Here is a 22,195-nt window from a genome sequence, read left to right on the forward strand (position 1 = left end):
TAGTTTTCGAGATAGAGCTCGTCAGTATAAGAATTTTTTTTTCGTAAAAATCCCCCACCTACACAATTTTCTGCTGGAAATCGATCAAAGAATAATCCCTGGAATTAAACGCAACCTTAATCGCAGAACTCTGTATTTTAAAATTTTCATAAAAAGTAATAAGTTGAATTTCTGTATTTACATCAAAATTAACTACAGAATTATATATTAGGTAGTTCGATGGTGAACGAACGTCTGAATGTTATTTTTCAAAATTTATAATATTGTTTTTTGTTTTTCAATATAATGTACACATAAGTTCACAACTAATTCTTTTCACTGCGTCATTTCTTGAAAAAAAAATAATTTTCAATAAAAATTATCAACATTTATTAAATAATTATTTTAATAAAACAATAACATGTTTATCACGTGCTAAATGGTAATCTAATTGCTGACAACTTAAACCAGTTGCTGAACAAATTTCATCAAAGCTCTGTAATCCATTGTATAAAGTTTGTTGTTTTCCTTCTGTTTTATTAACATTTATTTCATTTTTATTTGAATTTCTATTGCAATGCTTTGGACATGTTGGATTATTACATATAATGTTGTTATTGGGTGGAGATGCGGCTGCTCTACCACTACGAGGTATTGGTTTACTTGGTAAACGTCGGTACTTTCTTGCATTGTTAATGGTATAAACATCATCACCTGCTTCTAATGCTAAAAAACGATTCGAAGTTGGTGAATCATTCATTGAATTTATAGGATGAAACGAATTGTTTGATATATCAGAATTATGATAATCGGAGTTGTTGGATATTTGAGATTGTTGTTGTTCAAATACTGGGGTGTTGGGTATTTGTCCAGAAACCAAACCCAATTTACGTTTTGTAATGTTGTCAACATCTTCAGCATATAAATCACGCTCCACAGTAACGGGGTACTAATAATGTTTTTTAAAAAATTATTAGAATTGTTAAAAAAAAAATTGTGTTATTTTTGTAGTTAATCAAAAATATTTTAGGCAGAAATTTTGTTTTCATAATAAAATATTTTCGTCAGTACCTTTTCAACACGTCTTATTAATCCTTCAAGTTGACCAAAAAGTACCATTTGTTTTTCACTAATATTTAGAGCTTGAGGGTTAAATCTTACACAAAGTTCTCCGAAAGTTGCACCGTGTGCCATTGAGGCAAAAAATCGGAAAATATCTCGAATTTTTGCTTTTTTTCTTTCTGTAAGTATTTAAATAGTGAGAAATAATTTTCTTTTTATTCACTTTGAGAAAGCATTTTATTGGAAATAGAAGTTTTTTTTTCATTAACTATACCTGTTTTTGAACATCTTTGTACACATCTTTGTTGTAATTCTCGATCTTTTGCTAATTGAGATAATTTTGGTGTGGGTCTATAGACATTACTGTATTGAAAGACTGGAACAAGTACAGCGACGCCTAAGAGAACTAAATGCTTTAAACAATCACAGACTAATTCTAGAGCAACATCAGCTAAAGCTGTTATTCGGTTAACATGATTAAATCCATCAATATGTGGCAGAATCTGTAAATAAAAAAGAATAAAAACTATAAAGTTCATTATTTTAATTAGTAATTTTTTTTCGTAAAAGCTATCAGTGTAAGCCATCAATATTAAGATAGTTTATTAAAGGTCTGTTAATTAAAGGTCTGTGGTTTATTAAAGGTGCAAGATAAAATTCTCCTGTAAATTTTTCAAATGGTACATTTTTCTCCAGCAAAAAATTTACTAATGTCTTATATGTTTCTCTTAATTTTATGCGGCCACATTTCTACCTTGAATAGGTTTCATTATAATGCATTATAATGTATTATAATGAATTTCCTATCTTGGACAGAATTAAAATATTGAAAATATATGTATGTGTATGGGCTTATATTGTATTAAAATTGTGACCTTACCCGTAATGTTGTAAGATCCCATTGATCTTTTACGTACTTATAAAAATCGTCTGTTAGTGCTGCCGCATGATGTGGACTTATGATTACAGTCTCTAAATATCTTGGTACAACACACATTGGAATTAGAGTGCTGCCCTCTATTGGATTAAAAGAAATAAAAAATTGTTTTAATTATTTTCTAATTTATTGTATGTATATTTTTCTACGGCATCAAATTTAAATCAAAATTACCTTGTAACATACAAACTTTTTTTGAATTAATGTCATTTCGTACTTGTGTCAATATTCTTGCTAATCTACCAATTTCAACCGAAGCATAGCTTTGCTGGGACAAAAGCCGGCTCGATTTTTCCATTGATAACTTTAAAATAAATGTTTGGTAACTTTATTATTTAAAATTTAATATGAAATTTTTTATTATTTACCAGATATTCAGATAATTTTTTAACAACTGGTTCATAACCAATAGTCCTAGTTGTTGGTGCAAATACAAAACATAAATTAAAATAAAAAGCATTTCGAGCATATTGTTTATTGTCTATACGAACTGGATAACCTAGTATTTTAAAACCTAATAAAGATCTGGAAATAAATAAAAAAAATTGTTTGGAAACTTTAAAATTATCCATGGTATACAGATAGACTATAGAGTTTTCTATTTAAAATTTAAATACTTACAAACATAAAAAACTTCTTTGTAATTCAACATGTGGTATTACATAACGACTAACAGTCTCGAATTTTTCTTTACTTAAATAATTTTCAGGTACTTGTACTGTAATTTTTCGACCGGCAGTTACATGAAATTCACACAAAAATATACATTTAATTGCTTCTGTGTCATCAATTGTTTCTAATGCTGTTGTTACAGATGATATTTCATTTTGTGGTAATATAACACCAGCAGCAGCTGCACCAGCACCCGATATTAATGGTACTGGAGCTGATAATATTGAAACAGTTGAACTACGATTTATTTTTGTTAAATTTTTTGTTTTATAATAAAATAATTCATTTTCATTTGATATTTCATCATTTGGTTGATCTTGATTATCATTATCAATATCATTTAAATGATTATGATTATGATTAAGATTACTAAGATGATTTGATATTTGTGTAGTTTGTGTTTGTTGTTGCTGCTGTTGATAATTTAGTATTTTATTATGATTAATTAAATAATCATTATGAATATTGTTACGATTATTATAGCTGTTAATATTATTATTATTATTGTTATTATTGTTGTTGCTATTATTATTGCATATATTATTATTGTTTGTATTGCAATTGTTATGATCATAAAATGAATTGTTTGTTATGTTGTTTATAGGTTTATGATTAACATCATTATTATTAAAATATTCTTTATATTGATTATTTGTTATTTTTGCACTATAATTATCGTTGGTATTATCGTCATTATTAAAATTTTTTGTATAATTATAATTATTATTATTCGAATTGCAATTATTATTATTATTTAAATTATGTTCATTTATATTATAATTTATAATAGTGTTGTTTGAATTACTATATGCTAGACTATTATTAATATTTTTAAATGTTTTTTGTTGATAATTATTTAAATTTGTTGTTTTCATAATCTCACTACCCGAAGTGTTTTTATTTTCAGTTTTCATTTTGTATTATTTTTTTTTCATTTATATTTTTAAGTTAACAATTAATTTTTAATTAGAGAAAAGAAATATTAAAAGCAATCACTAACAATAAGTTGTTTGAGGTTATCTGAAAATATATAAAAAAAAAACTGGAATTAATTAATAGAGCAAAATTATTTTAAATTATTTGCATAGTATATAAAATCAAGACATTATTTCGATAATGTAGAAACTAAGAAATTATTTTTATATTGTGCTTTTTTATTAGGTTAGTTTTAATTTCACTATAATGCTGCAATCCGTGACTTCAAAAATGCGCTTGCAACTTAAAATTTACAAAGTATCACATTCCAAAAAATTTAGTAAAAGCTCTTGACATTGTACACTTTTCCTAAATGCGTTCTATACGTAGTGGGTACGTAAAATAAAAGCAAATCGGGTAGGGGCTTTTAGACATTAAGAAATAGTTCATTTCGTTAGAAGAATTTTTTTTTTCCATCTCCACTCTCTCTCAAAGTTATCGCCCGTTGAAATTTGTAAATATTTTTTAATGACACAGAATTTACCGTTAGCTTTTTGCGTTTAAAGAAATTTGAAAAAGCTTTTGGTTTCGCAAATATAAGGTGCCAAATATTCAAATTTTACAAATTTCGAGAGGTGATAACTTGATAGGGGGTGGAGATAGGAAAAAATTTTCTTCTATATTATCTAAACTATTTATATATATCTAAGACCTGCTAAAATTTTAGACTTCTGTAACGGACGGTGTAGAAGAAAAACGGCATCAAAAATTTGGAAAAAACGGATTTTAGATTACGGTAAATTTTAATCGCCATTTTGTTTTTTTAAAGTCCAGAAATGGTATCCCGCGATAGAAGAAGCCAGCTACGAGTACTATTTTTTTTTTTGCAAAATTTGAAAAATGTTAATGGCTTTATTGCAATAAATAGTTTAAAGTGCCGTTTTTAGGGTTTTAGGTGGGTATAACTTTTAGAGGGGATGAGATATGTGAAAATTTTGTTCTACGGGACGGACAAAGTGAAACTAACAAGCATTTTTTTCAAAATTTTTTTGGAAAAGTGCTAATAAGCAAATCTATATGCTATAATACAGGAATATCCGTCTTGCTGACGGATATAATATGTATTTTATATAAATTGCTTATGTGTTTAGATTCTATATCTCTACGAATTATTTTTAATAAAAGTAAATTTTCTATTACTTCAAATTGTTGACGAATTGATTTGCCATAAATATTTTATTAAATTATAATAATAATGAAGTTGGTTCCAATTGTGATATTGCAATAAAAAGTGTAATGATTTTAACTAAAACAGCACCACGGCTTTATTTATTCGTATTTTTTGATAAAATTTAAAAATAAATGAAATTATAATATTAGTTAAAACATGTGGAAAACTAATTTACATTATATTAGTTCATTATAATGTAACTGTATGCATTAAGTAAGATTAAAAACAAAAATAAGATACACAAGTAATAAAGTAATGTAATAAATCCTGAAATAGGTTAAAACTTGTGTAAATAAATTGCGATAAGATAAATAATGTGCTACCAAAAGCAAATACAGTTCATATTTTGTATATAGAGATGTCGGTATAACAAAATATTTTGAAAATGTGTATGCAGTCTATATGTTGTTGATTTTCAAGTACGTATAATAAATTTCCTTATAAAGATCCAAAGAGATTCTTATTAAAAATTAAGTGTTATTGAAATTTTTTGTTTTGATACTGCAGTTATGATAGTACAGTTTGTTTGATTAATAACTACTGCACGATTTGCTAAATAATATTTTTTCAGTATGTTTAATAGTCGCAGTTATGCATTTTGCCGAAATGTCTAACAAAAGAAAAAATTTTATATGTTACATTTTTTCTCTCAGACACACACACACACATTGGTATCGCACTGTCAACGAAAAGAGCTAAAATATTTTTACATTTATAAAATGGAATCCTTTGATGTGTTATCGTTAATTTATAAATTTCATATTTTATCATTTACAAGGTGTCGTAGTTTAATGTTTTTTTTCTAAAAATAAGTTATTACATTCGTTGGTTAAAAATCAGTGATTAAAATTTCAATCGCTATTAAAATTTTGAAGTACGCGAGTATTAATGAGAAAACTTATACGAGCATTATAATTATTTATCTATATATGGACACTCTAAAGTCTTGTTAAACTACTTGAAATTTATGTATCAAATAAATAATATGACATACTCATCATTTTATCAGATCGATATGGAAGTCTATACGTATATGTATATGCATTGATATTTTCAATGTTTCCAATTCTTTTCAGATTTAAATGATAATTTTATCTTAAATTTAAAACACATTTACTTGCGTTGATAAGATTTAAGTCTATTACAACATGTATATTATAGGAGTATTAAAGCAGTTCATTGATTGAATTCGCTTACTTTTGATTGCTAAGTCACTGTCGTATTGTCTAATAATAATAATATGTTATTGATGAATGATTACGAAGGTAGAAATTTTTTTTTATCATTGAATAAAAGACGTTTGATAACGATACTAACCTAGTAACGGTGATGTATATAATATACTATTACTGATTCAATCAATATCTTATCAGAGAACTTTTTTTTATTGTATACAGGTAATTCAATATATTTACTTAGTTTTAATAAAATTTTAGTAAATCTATGTATCCCTTTATTTTTTTTAATTTTTCAATCAATATAGACGGCAAAAAGTCTAGTTTTGCACACAGAAACTTTCTAGAATGCAAGTATATATGTTAATAAATAAATAATATAATGCGAAAAAATTCATTTGTTTAAATTAATTTGCAAATTGTTAGAAAAATAGTGCTGCTTACAGAAATTGTAAAAATCTTAAAATTATAATATTATTAAACATTATTAAATCTTTACACACAAGAAATAATAATTGTAATATTAATACTATAGATTAATTTAAGTATAAAACTCTCTAACCTAAATTAATTAATATAAGCTACAAAAATTTAAATTACAAAGTCAAAAAAATTTTAAGTTTTCATTACATGAAATAAAATTAAAAATGTAAAAGATGTACGTGTATATTACCTAAATCACGAGGGGATGCTTTTAAGAAAAAAAGAACCATTAATTCAAAAGTGAAATTTTTCTAAACAAAACCATTATATTTCCGGAATCGCATTTTATTTCAAAAGTGCTTTCGTTCAAAAGTGCTAAAGCTAAAACTGCTTGCCTTATTATATAGGTTATGACGTCTACAAACAAAGAGACCATTATCTGGTATCACCTTTCCATCTTTCGTAATTTTTTTATTAGAATCTTACCTCATTTAGAATTGTGTTAGATTCAAAATTAACGAAAATTAGGCCATTCAGGTTTTATAACACTGCTATAAATGATAGCTATTTCAATTTAAATTATAATTGATGACTTTTTTAAATTTTATATTAAGTATACAAGGTTTATTATTAATAAATCTTGTTGTTTTAAAACCATAATTAAAATTGATAAACAAATTTAATACAATTTGTTTTTTAATGCAAAATTATCAATTTAATGATTTAAAATATAAAATATTGTGCAATGTTAACTGTTATAGGTTGTATTTCATATACATATGTATGTTTAAGTATTTAAAAATCAATAGTTATTTAATAAAAATAAGATTTTATAAAATTGAAAAGTATATAAATTTTCTCTGTTGACTACCTGCAGTAATCTATAAATCTATATTCTATAATGAATATAGAATATAGAATTGAATATGAATATAGAAAAGAACATGGTTGAGCCAAGAATTTAGGCAATTTATTGATCTAGTCATTATTTTAATTTATTGTTTATTTTATTCCAAAAATAGTTACGAGTATATATTTCGAAAAGATATCCCCTATAGGGATAACTAGTGTTTCTGTTTCATTTCTAAGAAGAGATAAAAAGAAGTTATTCTCTTGCAAATGAAGTAATTTTTGAGAGTGAGAAAAATGACTTACATATCTGCATATGAATTAAGTTTTCGACACTAGTTTTCATTATACATAATTACACATAGAAACTACCGGTAGAAATGTTATACCTTTGAATTGTAATATTTACTTTATCACTATAATAAATTTAATTAATTTTATCATTTAAAATTATTAAAAATTTTAAAATCATTATTGATCTGCTGTCCGATCTTTTTTAAAGAATAATATTAAAACAATTTTCAATTAATTGAGTTCAAAATATCGTTTTTTTTTCTATACAATAATTTAATTTTTCCGTAACTAATTTTTTGTTATTAAATACCAAATAAATCTGTTTGCAAACACGTTATAGTTCTTAGGATTTTAACTAACATAAACTCAAATTTTTGTAATATATTTATATATACAAATTTTTCGCACCCAATAGTTACTACATTACCTGGTTATATACTTTTAAATACTTCAAATTATAACTGTAAATTTTTTCTTATTTTAAAAACCAAGTAAAATGTTCCTCGTTATTACAATGCTAAATTACTACTGAATCTTTTTTTTTTCTTAAACTATTAATAATTTGCAATTGATTTCACTAATATAATAACTATTTTGTATACACATAATAAAATTTAAGTATTTATCTACTACATATTTATTTACATACATAACATACATATTTATATATACAGGGTGGTCCGCAACAAGTCTTTAGGAATTGAATATTTCAAAAATTGAAAAATTCTTAAGGAGTTGTCCTGAAAAATTGTTTAAGGGCGAGTTATAGAAAATCAGATTGAAAAAAATTGATATTTATCAGGTATGAAAAGGTTAAACAAGGTTATAATATCAGAAAAGGTGCACAGTTATAATATCAGTGGTTGTTATCAGACTGACCGTTGAAAGTAGTAGATACTTAAACATAAAATTAGAAAACAAAATATTTTTTTGAAAACGTTAATTATCTCAATAAAGTGCACTATATATTTTTTTTACCTCCCTTTGCACTCGCTACATCATCGTTTATAACTTGTTTATTGTTTATTTATATTTTTCTGTAATAAAATTGTTTTCTAAAAAATTTCGTGAAATCACCCCCGAGAGTTTTAACTGTGGCTCTGGACCACCCTGTACATTTATAAAACAATTTTTGTCTTGCATTTAATTATTTTAATTTAGCATTTAGCTTCTTTTTATACAACTCTATATATACTTGTATATATACATATATGTTTGTGTGCATAAAAACAAAAACAGAAAGAAAAATTCTGTCAAGTATGATTATAGAAATTTTATTATCAATTTATATTGATTAAAATATAAACAATTAAAAAAAAATAGCGAAAAATCATAACAAAAATATTAAAAATATTTGATAATACTTTGTTACATTGTTAAATATATTTTTTTTTGTTTTTGGTCCTACTTATTCATAAAAGTCATAAAGTGGTAAGACAGCAAATGATTAAAAACATAAATAACAATAATAACAACGAAAAAGAAAAAAAAAATATAAAAAAATGCCAAAATATTATCTTTTTTAACTCTTAAAACAAAATGTCATTTTTTTTAATAATAAATTATTGTACAGATGGAAGAAAAAGACAAAGGAATGATGAGAAAAGTGCGAGAGAGTATTTGCACTTTGTACTTCTACCCTACACCGTAATAATTCGAGTATTAGTTTGAAATTTTAATTTAGTGTATGATATATAAAAGCATTGCCTCAACCCTAATAGCATGTAATATACCCCTGCTTTTCGCGAAATTTGAACATAAAACATTGTTTAAATAGCTTTCACAAATTTAGAGCACCGACAGATGTGCAATTTTTAGTTTTGCAACTGTTTGATTGTTTATTTATATCCCATAGGGGTATGTTCAAGCACGTACACATCCAACTGTATGATGGCATGCAATTAATCAATCAAACAGTTTGTAATTAACTAGTTGTTTAGATGTGTGCGCAACTAGTTTACAACCAAACAATAATTTCAAAACTAAAAATTCCATGTCTGCCTGAGCCCGAAATTATATAATAAAATTCAATATACATATTGAGAAATCTGTATTTATGTGTTGAATCGAACGTCGAAAAAATGTTTGAAGGAAAAGAAAATCTTTAATTTTTTAAAAAATACAAAATACAATTCGTTCCAGGAAAACAGTAATAATAATTCAAGAATAATTAGAGAAAATGTTTGAAATTAAAATTATTTTATTTTAATTAAAATTTAAATTTGATTTAAATTATGCCACAAATTATGTACTTATATCTGTATAAAATATCTGTAATATACAATTGGACTATTAAAGCATATCTTTGAGTCAACTTTTCGTAATTAGTTCGGAAAACTTTAAGGTGAACAAATTAGAGTGCGTATTTATAAAAATTACTCATATTTTCAAAATTAAATTTTTTATTGAAAACTGGTAACAAAATATCTTAACCAAATAAAAAATAGAATTTTTAAATAAAATTTTAAATTTAATTTTTTCAAATTTGACTTGAGTTTTAGCGTGGTTCAATTTTTTCGGAAAATAACTTACAACATTTGTGCTGTATGAGTTTCTCAAAAGCTCTATAACTTAGATTTTTTCAACTACTATCTAGTAATTCAGAGAGGTTTTGCTCACTACTATGGAATATATGTATATTCAAAATTATTCTATAATCTTTTTAAAGAGTGAAAAATTATCCTGGTATACTTTTAGGGGTGAAACATTATTGCATGTAAATTCTGCTTTGATAAGAAATTGATAAATGTCATTCACTGTTTTCAAGTGGCTGAGATATTTAATTCCATATTTAAGTACATTTATTCATATATATTTGTGTATACACATAATGCATATACATACGCACATATACAAAGTATATTTCATATTTTTATTGATATTTTTGATAATGAATATTATTAAAATATTATTTTTATTGAAATGGGATCACAAAAAGAATTGATGCGACCTCATTTAGAATATTTTCGATGATAAAAATTTAAATTTATTATAATTTAGTTTGTATGTTTTCTTGTTTTGGGAATTGATTATCTGTTTACTTTGTGTGAAAATATTTTTTACATACAAAATGAGAGCAACAAATATTTAAACAGTATCTCAGCCTTTTTTTTTTTTGTTTATAAACTCGTGTGTATATTGTATGCAATTTTAAAAATATCTGAACATATTAAATGAATTGTAAATTTAATTATATTATTTATCAGTATTTAACAGGAACAAATGCAATATAACCAACTACAAATGTATATAGAAAAGTATGTAAAGTTTTATTTTATTTCATACTTCTTTACTCACTAGATGAGAAGAGAAAGTATTCTAATGTAAGTTGAATTCTTCCTACCTGACTAATAATACAAGAGGAGATACAGGGTGAGGCTACAAACTCTTATACAAGAAAGTTTGGCAGATTTTAGCATTGTTAAGAAGTATTGAAAAATATATTGAATTAGAGAGCTCTTATCAAATAACGAAAGGGGGAGTTGATTATGTGTAAAGTAAGTGGAATTTGAACAAAAGTATACAATGGAAATTTTTTTAATTCAAATCTAGAAATTCAATAAAAATTAACTGGATAAGGACATACTTAAATGAAACAGGAATTATACGAGGAAATTTTATGACTTCTATACAATGTGTAACAACATTTACAAACACAAAATTCTCACATAACAGACTTTTTGAATAAGATCAGTTATAGCTTAAAGAAAAATATTTGACAATTTTATTTTTTTTTAAAAAATAAATATTTAATATTCATAGATTTTTGAACAAAGGTTATGATTGTTAATTTTCTTTCTATATGAATAGTTTTTTTCATATTAAAATTTAAATTGAAACTAAACAGAATAATAAAATATCAATTGATTTCAATTAGTTTGTTGACTATTTACTAATTGAGCTTGCTTTAAATTTAGTATGAATGTACTATAAATTACAAATATAGGTATGTATGTATGTATATCCCTATTTATATATATATATATATATATAGAGTTAGTTAAATTAAATTATATATACACAAATATTTTTCAATTTGTTTAAATGATTAAATTTCTTAAATCAATAAAATATGAATATTTAAAATTAAATTTTCTTCATAATTAAAAAACAAAATATTTATTTTCGATTTTCTTTTGTTATTTTTTTAATTCAGTTTGATTCAATTTAATTTTTTTGATAATTAATTATTAATTAATATTCTAAGGTTTTATAAATTTTTTAAGTATTTCAATATTAAACTTAGTAAAATTATTTTGAATGTATGTACATAACAGTTTTGAATTTTATATTGTCTAAAACTCTTTCTATCGTGAATAGGTATATGTATTTGAGTTAAAGAGTAACCATTCTTATGTACGTTTACCAATATAAAATTGAAGTTTGCAGAAAAGTGAATGCGTCTATTAATAAAAATTCAAAGAAAGTAGCTCTCCAAGTCTCTAGATTAGATTAGATTTAAAAAAATTTTAAAATTTTTCTTAATCATAATTATTCATCTATTAAGCAGTAATTAGATAAATTATATTTTAATTGCTTACACATATGCACGTATATATAGATGCATATAAGTATATATTTTTTTTTTGCCGTAATTTCTACAACAATATTATAAATATGCATATATGTACATATATGAAATTTTTGAATTTCAAATAAAATATTTATGAAATTATTAAATTAAACTTTCCAATTAAAAATTAAGTAATTAATAAACTAGTAATTAAGTAACTATGTTCATTTATATTAAGTTATTAATAAGTAAAATTCAATTTTAAAATATAATAAACTATAAGCAAGAATTATTGAAATTAGAGATTTGCTTGCACTGTTAAATTTTATAAATTTTAATATTGACGCAAGCATACCAAAAATAAAATTATGCTTTTTATTTTATAATAAGTAGGCACAAAAAAACTTGAGTTATTTAACTATAGTCCCATAATATATTAAATACTTGTATGTTAGAGTGACCATAATTTGATCAAAACAGAAGAGCGATAAAAACGAAATAAAATGAATCGAATGCATAAAAAAAAACATTTTGTAAATCCTGGCAAAAAAAAACTTAGCTATAATTAAGTGGATTTTGAACTTCTTTGTTAAATAACTTAGAAATTATGCTAACTTATCCAAAAAAAAATTTGTCTCATTGTATAGCTTTGCTCCAAAACCTTGTAAGGTGGCCACACTAAATTTTGATAGGGGAAATAGAGGAAACTTAGAAACTTAATACTTTAATGTCTTTAATAAATTTTATCACCTTTTAATTTATTAAAAAACTGAAACACATGACAAGGAGAGTCCAGAAAGCAAAATGTCACCTAATTTTTGTCCGTTTGGCGGCATTCTATCATTTTGCATATGAAAAGTTCCATCGAATCTCGGACACCATAATTTAAAAAGACATTGAAACGAAATTGAACACCTAAAGAGATGATATGTCTAGGAAAAAGAAGGCTAATGGTAAGCCTAGTAAATGTCTATACATGTTTACATAAATAATGAAAAAACCGGTAAGTATACAATATAGTCGACGTAAAATTTTTCAAATTTAATTAAACACTTTATAGACTACTCATATCTTTGTGTATGTATGTCAACATAATAATTATAAAAATTATATGAATTAAAGCTAAAAGCAAAAAATAATAAAATTGGCAAACTTGCTTTTTTTTCATGCATATTTTATTCTTATTTTTATTTGAATTCAGGTGTTGTCTATTTATGGTCTAGACAGGTGAGTTAAATCAAGTGTCAAAAAATCGCATTGTAACAATAATTTCCAACATTAATTTGTTTTTATTAATAAAAAAAAAATCAAAAGTAATGAGCTATTAATTTATTCTTATTGGAAAAGTTTGCATTTCTTACATTTTTTTTAGTTTTATTGTATGTAGACATACGTATACATATATGTCTATGCAAGTATAGTTTAAACTGCGAGAGTTCATTAATATTATAATGTATGTATGTAAGAAATTTTTAGACTGCATTTATATCTTTAAATATGTATAAGTAAATATACATACCTTCCCATATGCATGTGCATATATAGGTATTAATAATAATTTATAATTTGTATATGATGCCTACCTATATGAATTGAAAAATATTTTTTTCAATAAAATTTAATAAAATACGGGTACAGTATAGGCATTCCGTGTATTCGACTTTTTGACATATTGAAGTTTAAAGAATAATAGATTGGAAAACAGATTTTTGTTACAAAACAAAAATTTGTAAAAACTCGAGATTGTATAACTAATTTTGTAAAAGATTTTCAACAGAATGGAAAAAGAAAATATTACCAATTAACAGTCAGATCATTAAAATTTTTGGCAGATTCTTATAATTAGTTAGTAACTTATGACAATGTTACAATAAAATATCGTTTTGGTACCATCAGTAATGTTATTTTTCAAAATAAATTTAAAATAGCGATTTTGCATAATTCATGTGTTAGATAGCGTCCTGTTGCAGCATAAATATTAAGTACGTTATTGTCGTGATATTATACGTTACTTGCAAATTTAATCAGAATCTAAATTTTCGTATTTCAACTACCAGTGTGAAATGTATGTATTGCAATTCTTAATAGGGAAAAAGTAATCATAAAAGCAGCCAAATATATGTATATAATAGAGAAAAAGTAACATGTCAGCCAAATATATTAATATATTTTGATAACAGTATGTAGTGTAATATTACAGCATCACAGCATGTATGTTAATGTTACTTGTTTAAAGTAACATAATTTTTAAAAGTTTAGATCGATAAATACTCTAATGACAAATGGAAAAAAAGATCATTAGTGTAAAATGTAAATTTTGTTAAATTAAGTTGTTAATGAAATATTTATGTATCTTGTACATAAAATACAATGTGTACTATGTATATTATTGACTATTATTAGGTATACTTATTGAGTATATTATATTATGTATACACAAATAGGTACAGCGCGGCGCCGAAATTTTTTACAAAAAAATTAATTTAATTTACAAAAATAGAATTAGAAGTGTGTGAGTATCGAAAAATTAATTAACAACTATTTTTTTTTTCAAATAAATTTGCTTATGTATGTACTGTTTTATTTGCAATTAAAATTTTGACAAAGTCGATAAATAACAAAATTTCGATTATTTGGTACATTTTTTTATTTTGAGAATTGAAAATATAAATATAAATTCTATAAATTTTACTATCTGTTGAAGAAATCGGAGTGTTATTATAGTTACTTATTAGCGAGCACACATTCCATTTGAGGTTTTTTTTTATTTTGAACGTATTTTTACTATTGAATTAAGAAAACTATTTTAATAAGTACTTGGAATTATCACATGAGTATCGCAATAATTTTGCAACAAATTTATTAATTACCATGATTGGAAGTAATATTGATTTTTAATACGTTGACATTTTAGGAAAAAAATTAGATAGATATGAGACTGAATAAAAATTAGTAAATTGATTTTTATTAATTTTATAAACGAATTTTATAATATGAAAGTTTTATGCAAAAATGTTGTTTGTCAATTCAAATAATTCAACATAATGAGCGCTTCATATAATTAATTTGGTCAAGTTTTGAATAGTAAACATATTGGCTTTGTTATATGTAAACACATAATTAATCATGAATTCTAGATAGCTATTTAGAATGAAATAAATACACCATTTTATAAAGCAATTTGATATGAGAGTGTGGGTTTCTTGTTCTTATACAACCTGGTACGAGAGTCATGTTAAAATAGATTTTGCAAATCTTCATGTTAAGATACCGGAGTTTTTAACTTTCCTATACATTGTAGGAAAAATTTTTAATCATTGAAAGTATTACCCAATCTATTAACGATTATGTCTTAAATATTATGCAGTTCAACAAATTTAATATTAAATGCATTAAATTATTTTTTCATTAATAAAGATTCTTCTATATTCACGTTGAATTTCTTCATAAATTTTTCATAGAATGTATAATTTGCCATACTTTGATTTTAATATTTCCATTTTAGTTAAATTTGTATACATTCATACATACATGTACATATATGTTGGCGTAGGTGCGCAATGAATAAATTTGCTTAAAAAACCATTTGCATTGATTCAATGAATTTTTTTTGACCTAAGGAAAATCATTTTTATATTCGGAGATGAAAATTTTGTGTTTTCAAACAATTTATATACATACATACATATTATTATCATACATAGGTAAATTAAATGATTAAAATTCGTTATATTTTGACGAAATAAAAAGAAAAATAATTTTTAAGAATCGGCAAGAAAAAACAATAAATAAAAATTTAATTGCAAAATTAGAGAATAAGCAAAAAAAAAAAAACGAGACCATCAAAGAAAATAAAAGAAATCTAAAATGAAAAATTAAATTTATATAGGAATTTTTTTAAAAGAAAGAGAACATAGAAATAAATAAAATGAAAATACAATATTTAAAATAGAATTATTGTATCAAAAATATATTCTGTATAGAGTGTAACAATATTGTTACCAGAATGCATGAATTTCAATTTGTTTAATTTGATGCCATTTCCGCGTTCCTACCTTTTCAATTATATTTTATCTTTCTTTAGTAAAAAAAAAAGAGACTCACATGTTTTGCATTAAATTTCATATTTTAAACAAAATATTGTGTTTCAATGAAATTTCTTGTGAATTGTTATTTTTTTTTTATTTATATACTAATTTTGAGGCTTATTAAATTTTTTTTTATATGAATATGTGCAAAAACATGTGATTTTTTTAGATTTGTAAATTACGTTTCACTTAAAGATGAAAAAAATGTTATCCAATCAATTGATTTATAAATATTTTATCAAACATGAGTTTTAATCGAATAACAGAAATGAGTTATCGGCTCATCTCTTAAGAAATAGATTTTAAAAACAAAATTATAGTTGGGTTATCGATAAAATTAGAAATTATACAAAATCAATCTATTTTCCAGATAATTTTCGCAGTCGTAGTTTAAATTTTGTATTGAATGTAAGGGGTAAATGAAACCAAAATTGTAATAAACGAGTCCGGGTTTTTTATACCCTGCACTTCGTGAAGGGTATATTAACTTTGGTATGGAGTTTGTAACTACTTGAAGGAGTCATCTGCGGTATGGACATATATATATATTCTTGCTCAGCGTAAAATTCTGCGTTGATTTAGACATGTCCGTCCGTCCGTCCGTCCGTCCGTCCGTCCGTCCGTCCGTCCGTCCGTCCGTCCGATCGCACGATAACTCAAAAACGAATAATGCAATCGACACCAAACTTTCACAAGTTGCTTCTTTTGTACCAAGGACGAACCCTATTGTTATTGGACCAATTCGGACAACGGGTTCGGGTAGCTGCAATACAACTCAAAGAGTTTATTTTAATTATTTCAAAAACTAATAAAGGTACAAATATAAAATTTTGTATACATGTGTCCAATTATATTCTACATATGCTCTAAAAATTTTAGTGAGATAGCTGCACCGGTTGGGGTGGCTGCCATACAACTCCAAAAGCAAATTTTTTATATTCGGCAAAATAATAAAGTCAGATTCATGAAACTTGGCAGTCGTGTGTCCAATTATAGGTCAAAGATATTTCTGAAGTTTTGGTGGAATTGCTTGACAGGTTCGAGTGGCTGCCATACAAGTCCAAAAGCTTATTTTAAATATTTGGAAAAATAATAAAGTCAGATTCATGAAACTTGGCAGTTGTGTGTCCAATTATAGGTCAAAGATATTTCTGAAGTTTTGGTGGAATTGCTTGACAGGTTCCAGTAGCTCCCATACAAGTCCAAAAGCTTACTTTAAATATTTGAAAAAATAAAAAAGTTAGATTCATGAAACTTGGCAGTTGTGTGTCCAATTATAGATCAAATATACTTGCGAAGTTTTAGTGGAATTGCTTGACAGGTTCGGGTACCTGCCATACAACTCCAAAAGCTAATTTTAAATATTTGGAGAAATAATAAAGACAGATTCATGAAACTTGGCAGTTGTGTGTCCAATTATAGGTCAAAGATATTTCTGAAGTTTTGGTGGAATTGTTTGACAGGTTCGAGTGGCTCCCATACAAGTGCAAAAGCTTATTTTAAATATTTGGAAAAGTAATAAAGTTAGATTCATGAAACTTGGCAGTTGTGTGTCCAATTATAGACCAGATATATTAGCGAAGTTTTAGTGGAATTGCTTGGCAGGTTCGGGTACCTGCCATACAACTCCAAAAGCTAATTTTAAATATTTGGAAAAATAATAAAGTCAGATTCACGAAACTTGGTAGTTGTGTGTTCAGTTATAGATCAGACATATCCGTGAAGTTTCTATAGAATGGTTTCACATGTTTGAGTAATTGCTATACAACAATGAAAGGTGCAGGGTATAATTCAATCGGTTCATACCGACTGAAACGTTTTTACTTGTTACAATTTTAATTATTACCCATAACATTTTGAAATTTCATTTTAAGATAAAAAAATATTGTAAGATTTTGTTACAAAAGAAGATTGCCGGTTACTAATAAATAATTAATTTATATGTTGCCTATATTTATTTATTGATTATTATTCAAAAAAAAAAAAAAAAACAAAAAAGGTTTAGCAATAAAATTCTGAATATGAAATACCCAAAGCAGCAAAAAATATTACGATAAAAAATGCTGATCTTTCTACTATGAAATTTATATGCAAATTATTTTTGGTTTTTTTTTTTAATTTTTAATTTTAATAAGCAATTTAATTAAAACAGCTATAATATAGTTTAATTTGGTCAAGTTGTGACTAGATAAAATTAGAAATTATACAAAATCAATCTATTTTCCAGATAATTTTCGCAGTCGTAGTTTAAATTTTGTATTGAATGTAAGGGGTAAATGAAACCAAAATTGTAATAAACGATCAAAGGTTAACATAATGAACATATTATAATCATATTCTTATATAAATAAGAAAATTATATAATGGGACGAATGACCATATGTAGTATTGAAAAAATATTTAATAAACCTACGCGCCTTTTTATGGGAAAAATAAAATGCTTTTATAAAAAATTTATTTTTGATTTAATAAGCAAATATACAATCTATTACATACATATTTCAGTCAATTAAGTGTTACCAAACTGAATTATACATATAACGGTAAAAAAAACTGTTTACCGTTATTAACGAATTTTGTAATTTTTGCTTCACGATGTGTTTTATAATAAAATTTAGCATTTATTTAAAAAAAATATTTTTGATGAAAATCAAATTCAATGAGTTTATAATAATTATTTTAATTTATTGATTAGAATTCTATCACTGTTATGGTATCTACTTGTTCTAATATTATCGATATAATTTTGTGCTATTATTTATGAAATCTGGTAATACTTTAAATACTTACAAAAAAATATTCACTTTATACGTATACATATAGTATATCATATTATTACGGTTAGAAATTATTACTTTTTTTATTTTGTTTTCCCTCCAGTTAAAAGATCAATGTTTCAATTATGTCTTAATAATTTACATTTAAATTTGTATAAAAATATAAAAATATTTATTAAAAAATGTTTTGAATTAAAAATAATTTCTGTTTCTTTAAAAATTAAAAATATATTTTAATTTAATAAATTTGAAATTTAATTATCACTCCCTCTTGAACGAGAAGCATTAAAAATATCAACACCTATAAAGTATTCACGATACGAGTATATTTTTTTTTTCATTTTTATCACAACTTTTAATTATTATTAATTTTTATTAACTTCATTTTTATTATCACATACTATTTATAAATTTTTTGTATGTACATTTATAATCAAAAATATAATAATATATTAATTTTTAAAATAATTTGTATTAAAATATTTTTATATTATGTGTACACATATACTTATACTTATGAGTTGTATTTCAAGTAAAATATAGCAATTAATAAAAATAATCCATAAAGGGTTGCTTTTTTTTTTGAATATTGTGTTCGTTAAGTTTTCTCGTTTCCAAAATTTAACGTCTTAACGAACAAAAATTTTATAATTTATTTATCAACCCAAATATTGGATGTACATTCATACGTAACTCGAACAACAAAAATAAAATAATATTGTACAACATGATATCTACGTATGTATAATATTACAATGTTGCTTTCTTGAATTATAATTTAGAATTAAATTGACTAGCTAGCTTACAATCAATTACTAACTAAATTTAAATTTTAAATAAAATTATCTATGGTAAGCGCGTTCAAAAGTATATTATGATAATAAACTTCAATACTTATACCTACGAATATTTTCGAATAATACAAAAACAAAAATAGGTATGGATGTATGATAGTATATTTTACGGGAGTATATCACAAATATTCGCAAAGCTTGTTTGGCTAAGTGTAAGTTTATTGCGCATACAATCATATATACATAATTAACATGAAGCGAAAAAATTTTATAGAGTTTATTAATTACATATATGCTTTTTAGGTATATATATATATTATATTCAGTATAATCTTGAATACACACATAGTGTCACATAGAAAGACGTGAGAAATACAAAAGGTGTTGAAATGTGTTTTGCAACTGCTGCTTGATTGTAGATCAAGGAGATTGATTATAAAAATTGCAATTATGTAGTTTGTAAAAAAAAAAATACAAACTGTTTGATTGCTCAATTGCATACGATCATACAATTGCATGTATACGCTTTTGAATATAATTCTATGGAATACAAATAAGTAATCAAACAGTTGCAACCACAAACTAAAAATTGCATGTCTGCCTGAGCCCTAATAGCAAATTTTAAAAAACTAAACAAATAAAATTTAAAATTCGTACTTTAAATAATATCTTTATTAAATTGTTTAAACCGCTTTTAGTAAAGGTATATTACTTTGTATTATGTGAAAAGGTATTCAAATCTTTGTATTCTAATCAGCTTTATAAATATAGAAATTTGAATTCTTTTGAATGTATAATTGATGAAATTTTTATTAAAAGTTGTTTCAATAGTTTTATATTTGGTGATCTTATAAGATAGTTTTACTAATATATTACTAGTATAATACATACACATCCGCATTTACAAAGTTTTCAGTTTTATGCACACATATATGCCGTTGCAGAAACTATTTTTTGTAGCTAGTGTATAGAGTAAATAGAATTTTTGTGTATAGAGGCAATGTTTGTATGAAGCATAATAAGTACTAAGATACAGCGTTTAAAAATCAGTTACTGAAGTTTGATGTCAAGTCACTTAAGCTATTTTCAACTATTATGAAGCTAATTCTGCTGTGAATGTTGCTGTGAATACAAAAAGTATACTTCACCAGTAGACGGTATATTATAGTTGAAAACTTAGAACTGAAACAACCTGTACATACATAAATTAAAATTTTTATTTCATACATGCACACATATTTGTATTTTTATGTTGTATATATAAATAAAAACAAAATATAGTAAGAAAATTTAAAAAAATTTATTTAAAATGTTTTATAAATAAAAGTTGTATTAAAATAAAATTGAAATAAAAACAAAACATTGATAGAGTGTAAACATTGATGTATGCAAATAAGTATGCATGTAAGCATAGAGTATGTATGTATAATGCGTACATATTCATATTCGCATGTTAAATGGTAAATAAACAGAAAAAGAGAATAAAAATAAAAAAAAAATTTACATACATTTTATTTAAATTTTCGGAAAGGTAATGTTGCGCCAAAACGTCAGTAAGTTTATTGATTTGTTTTTGTTATACGAAAAGGTAACTGATCCATATGAAGATTATTTTTATATCACGTGATAAGTAATCGATTTAAAAATCTCACAATATCTTTAAAACAATTATTGTGTTTGTGTAATATTATTGTGCAACATTCTACTTTAAAATGTTTGAAAAGAAAATAATTTTTATGAAACTTGTATGATAACATTTTTATTTTGTATGATTTGCCAAAACATGAAAATAAAATATGCAAAATTTTATGTTATGTCGTGAGTGTACCTAAAAATTTATAAAAGCTTTAGAAATTATAAAATTTCGATTTTAAATTTCAGCTTAATTTTAAGTCGTAATTACTAGTAAGCATTGTTCTTCATAAGATAATAAAATAATTTGTCCCTGTAATAATAATTATTTTAAATTTAACAAGTAAGTTGATTGTGGTGTTGTTTTGTTCGAATCGGGAAATTAAGTAATTACAATACAAATTTTTAATATTTTTAAGAAAATATTGCGAATTTTTAAAAATTTATCTATTGTAAAGTACCGAAAATTAGTCTTTAAAGCCTACTAGTCTATAGACATGTTATTGTTACTCATCCGTGTTCAAATTGCTGAGATTTTATTGTATTTGTATATTTTTTGTTTTGGTTAGAATAATTTTCTTATTTCTATATAAATTCCGTTTATCTTAAGATGGTTTCTTGACTTTGATTATTTATATACATGTGTACATTCATAAATGTATAATCATGTATGTACGCAAATATATATATACATATATACATAATTATCATCAATAATAAGAATGGTATATTTTATTTCTTTGTTTACTATGAAATTAGTATGATTGTATAAAATTATTGTTTTCATTTTTGTTTTAGTTTTTTTTTATAGTCCAAGAGTGTATTTTGGTATTACGTTTGTATATTTTGTTTCT

The 22,195-nt window shown here is 24.3% G+C and overlaps 1 protein-coding gene across 2 annotated transcripts; it reads right to left on the reverse strand.

Annotated features, from left to right (window-relative positions):
- Positions 1–345: 345 nt before the first annotated feature.
- On the reverse strand, positions 346–19,069 carry LOC129615078 (protein PF3D7_1417600-like). Of its 2 annotated transcripts, none has more exons than XM_055530139.1 (8): positions 18,929–19,069; positions 2,600–3,670; positions 2,347–2,503; positions 2,153–2,282; positions 1,922–2,058; positions 1,316–1,544; positions 1,051–1,220; positions 346–928 (listed from the first exon to the last, which is right to left on the reverse strand). In XM_055530139.1, exons 2-8 carry the CDS (start codon positions 3,562–3,564, stop codon positions 380–382), a joined length of 2,337 nt encoding a protein of 778 aa, XP_055386114.1. In that variant the 5' UTR covers positions 3,565–3,670; positions 18,929–19,069; the 3' UTR covers positions 346–379. The 2 variants fall into 2 exon arrangements, with proteins under 2 accessions (XP_055386114.1, XP_055386115.1); XM_055530140.1 differs by lacking the exon at positions 18,929–19,069 and adding an exon at positions 7,965–8,061.
- Between the last annotated feature and the right edge of the window lie 3,126 nt (positions 19,070–22,195).

The sequence above is a fragment of the Condylostylus longicornis genome, unplaced genomic scaffold (assembly GCF_029603195.1).
Source record: "Condylostylus longicornis isolate FDR11 unplaced genomic scaffold, ASM2960319v2 ptg000135l, whole genome shotgun sequence".
NCBI classification, from domain to species: domain Eukaryota; kingdom Metazoa; phylum Arthropoda; class Insecta; order Diptera; family Dolichopodidae; genus Condylostylus; species Condylostylus longicornis.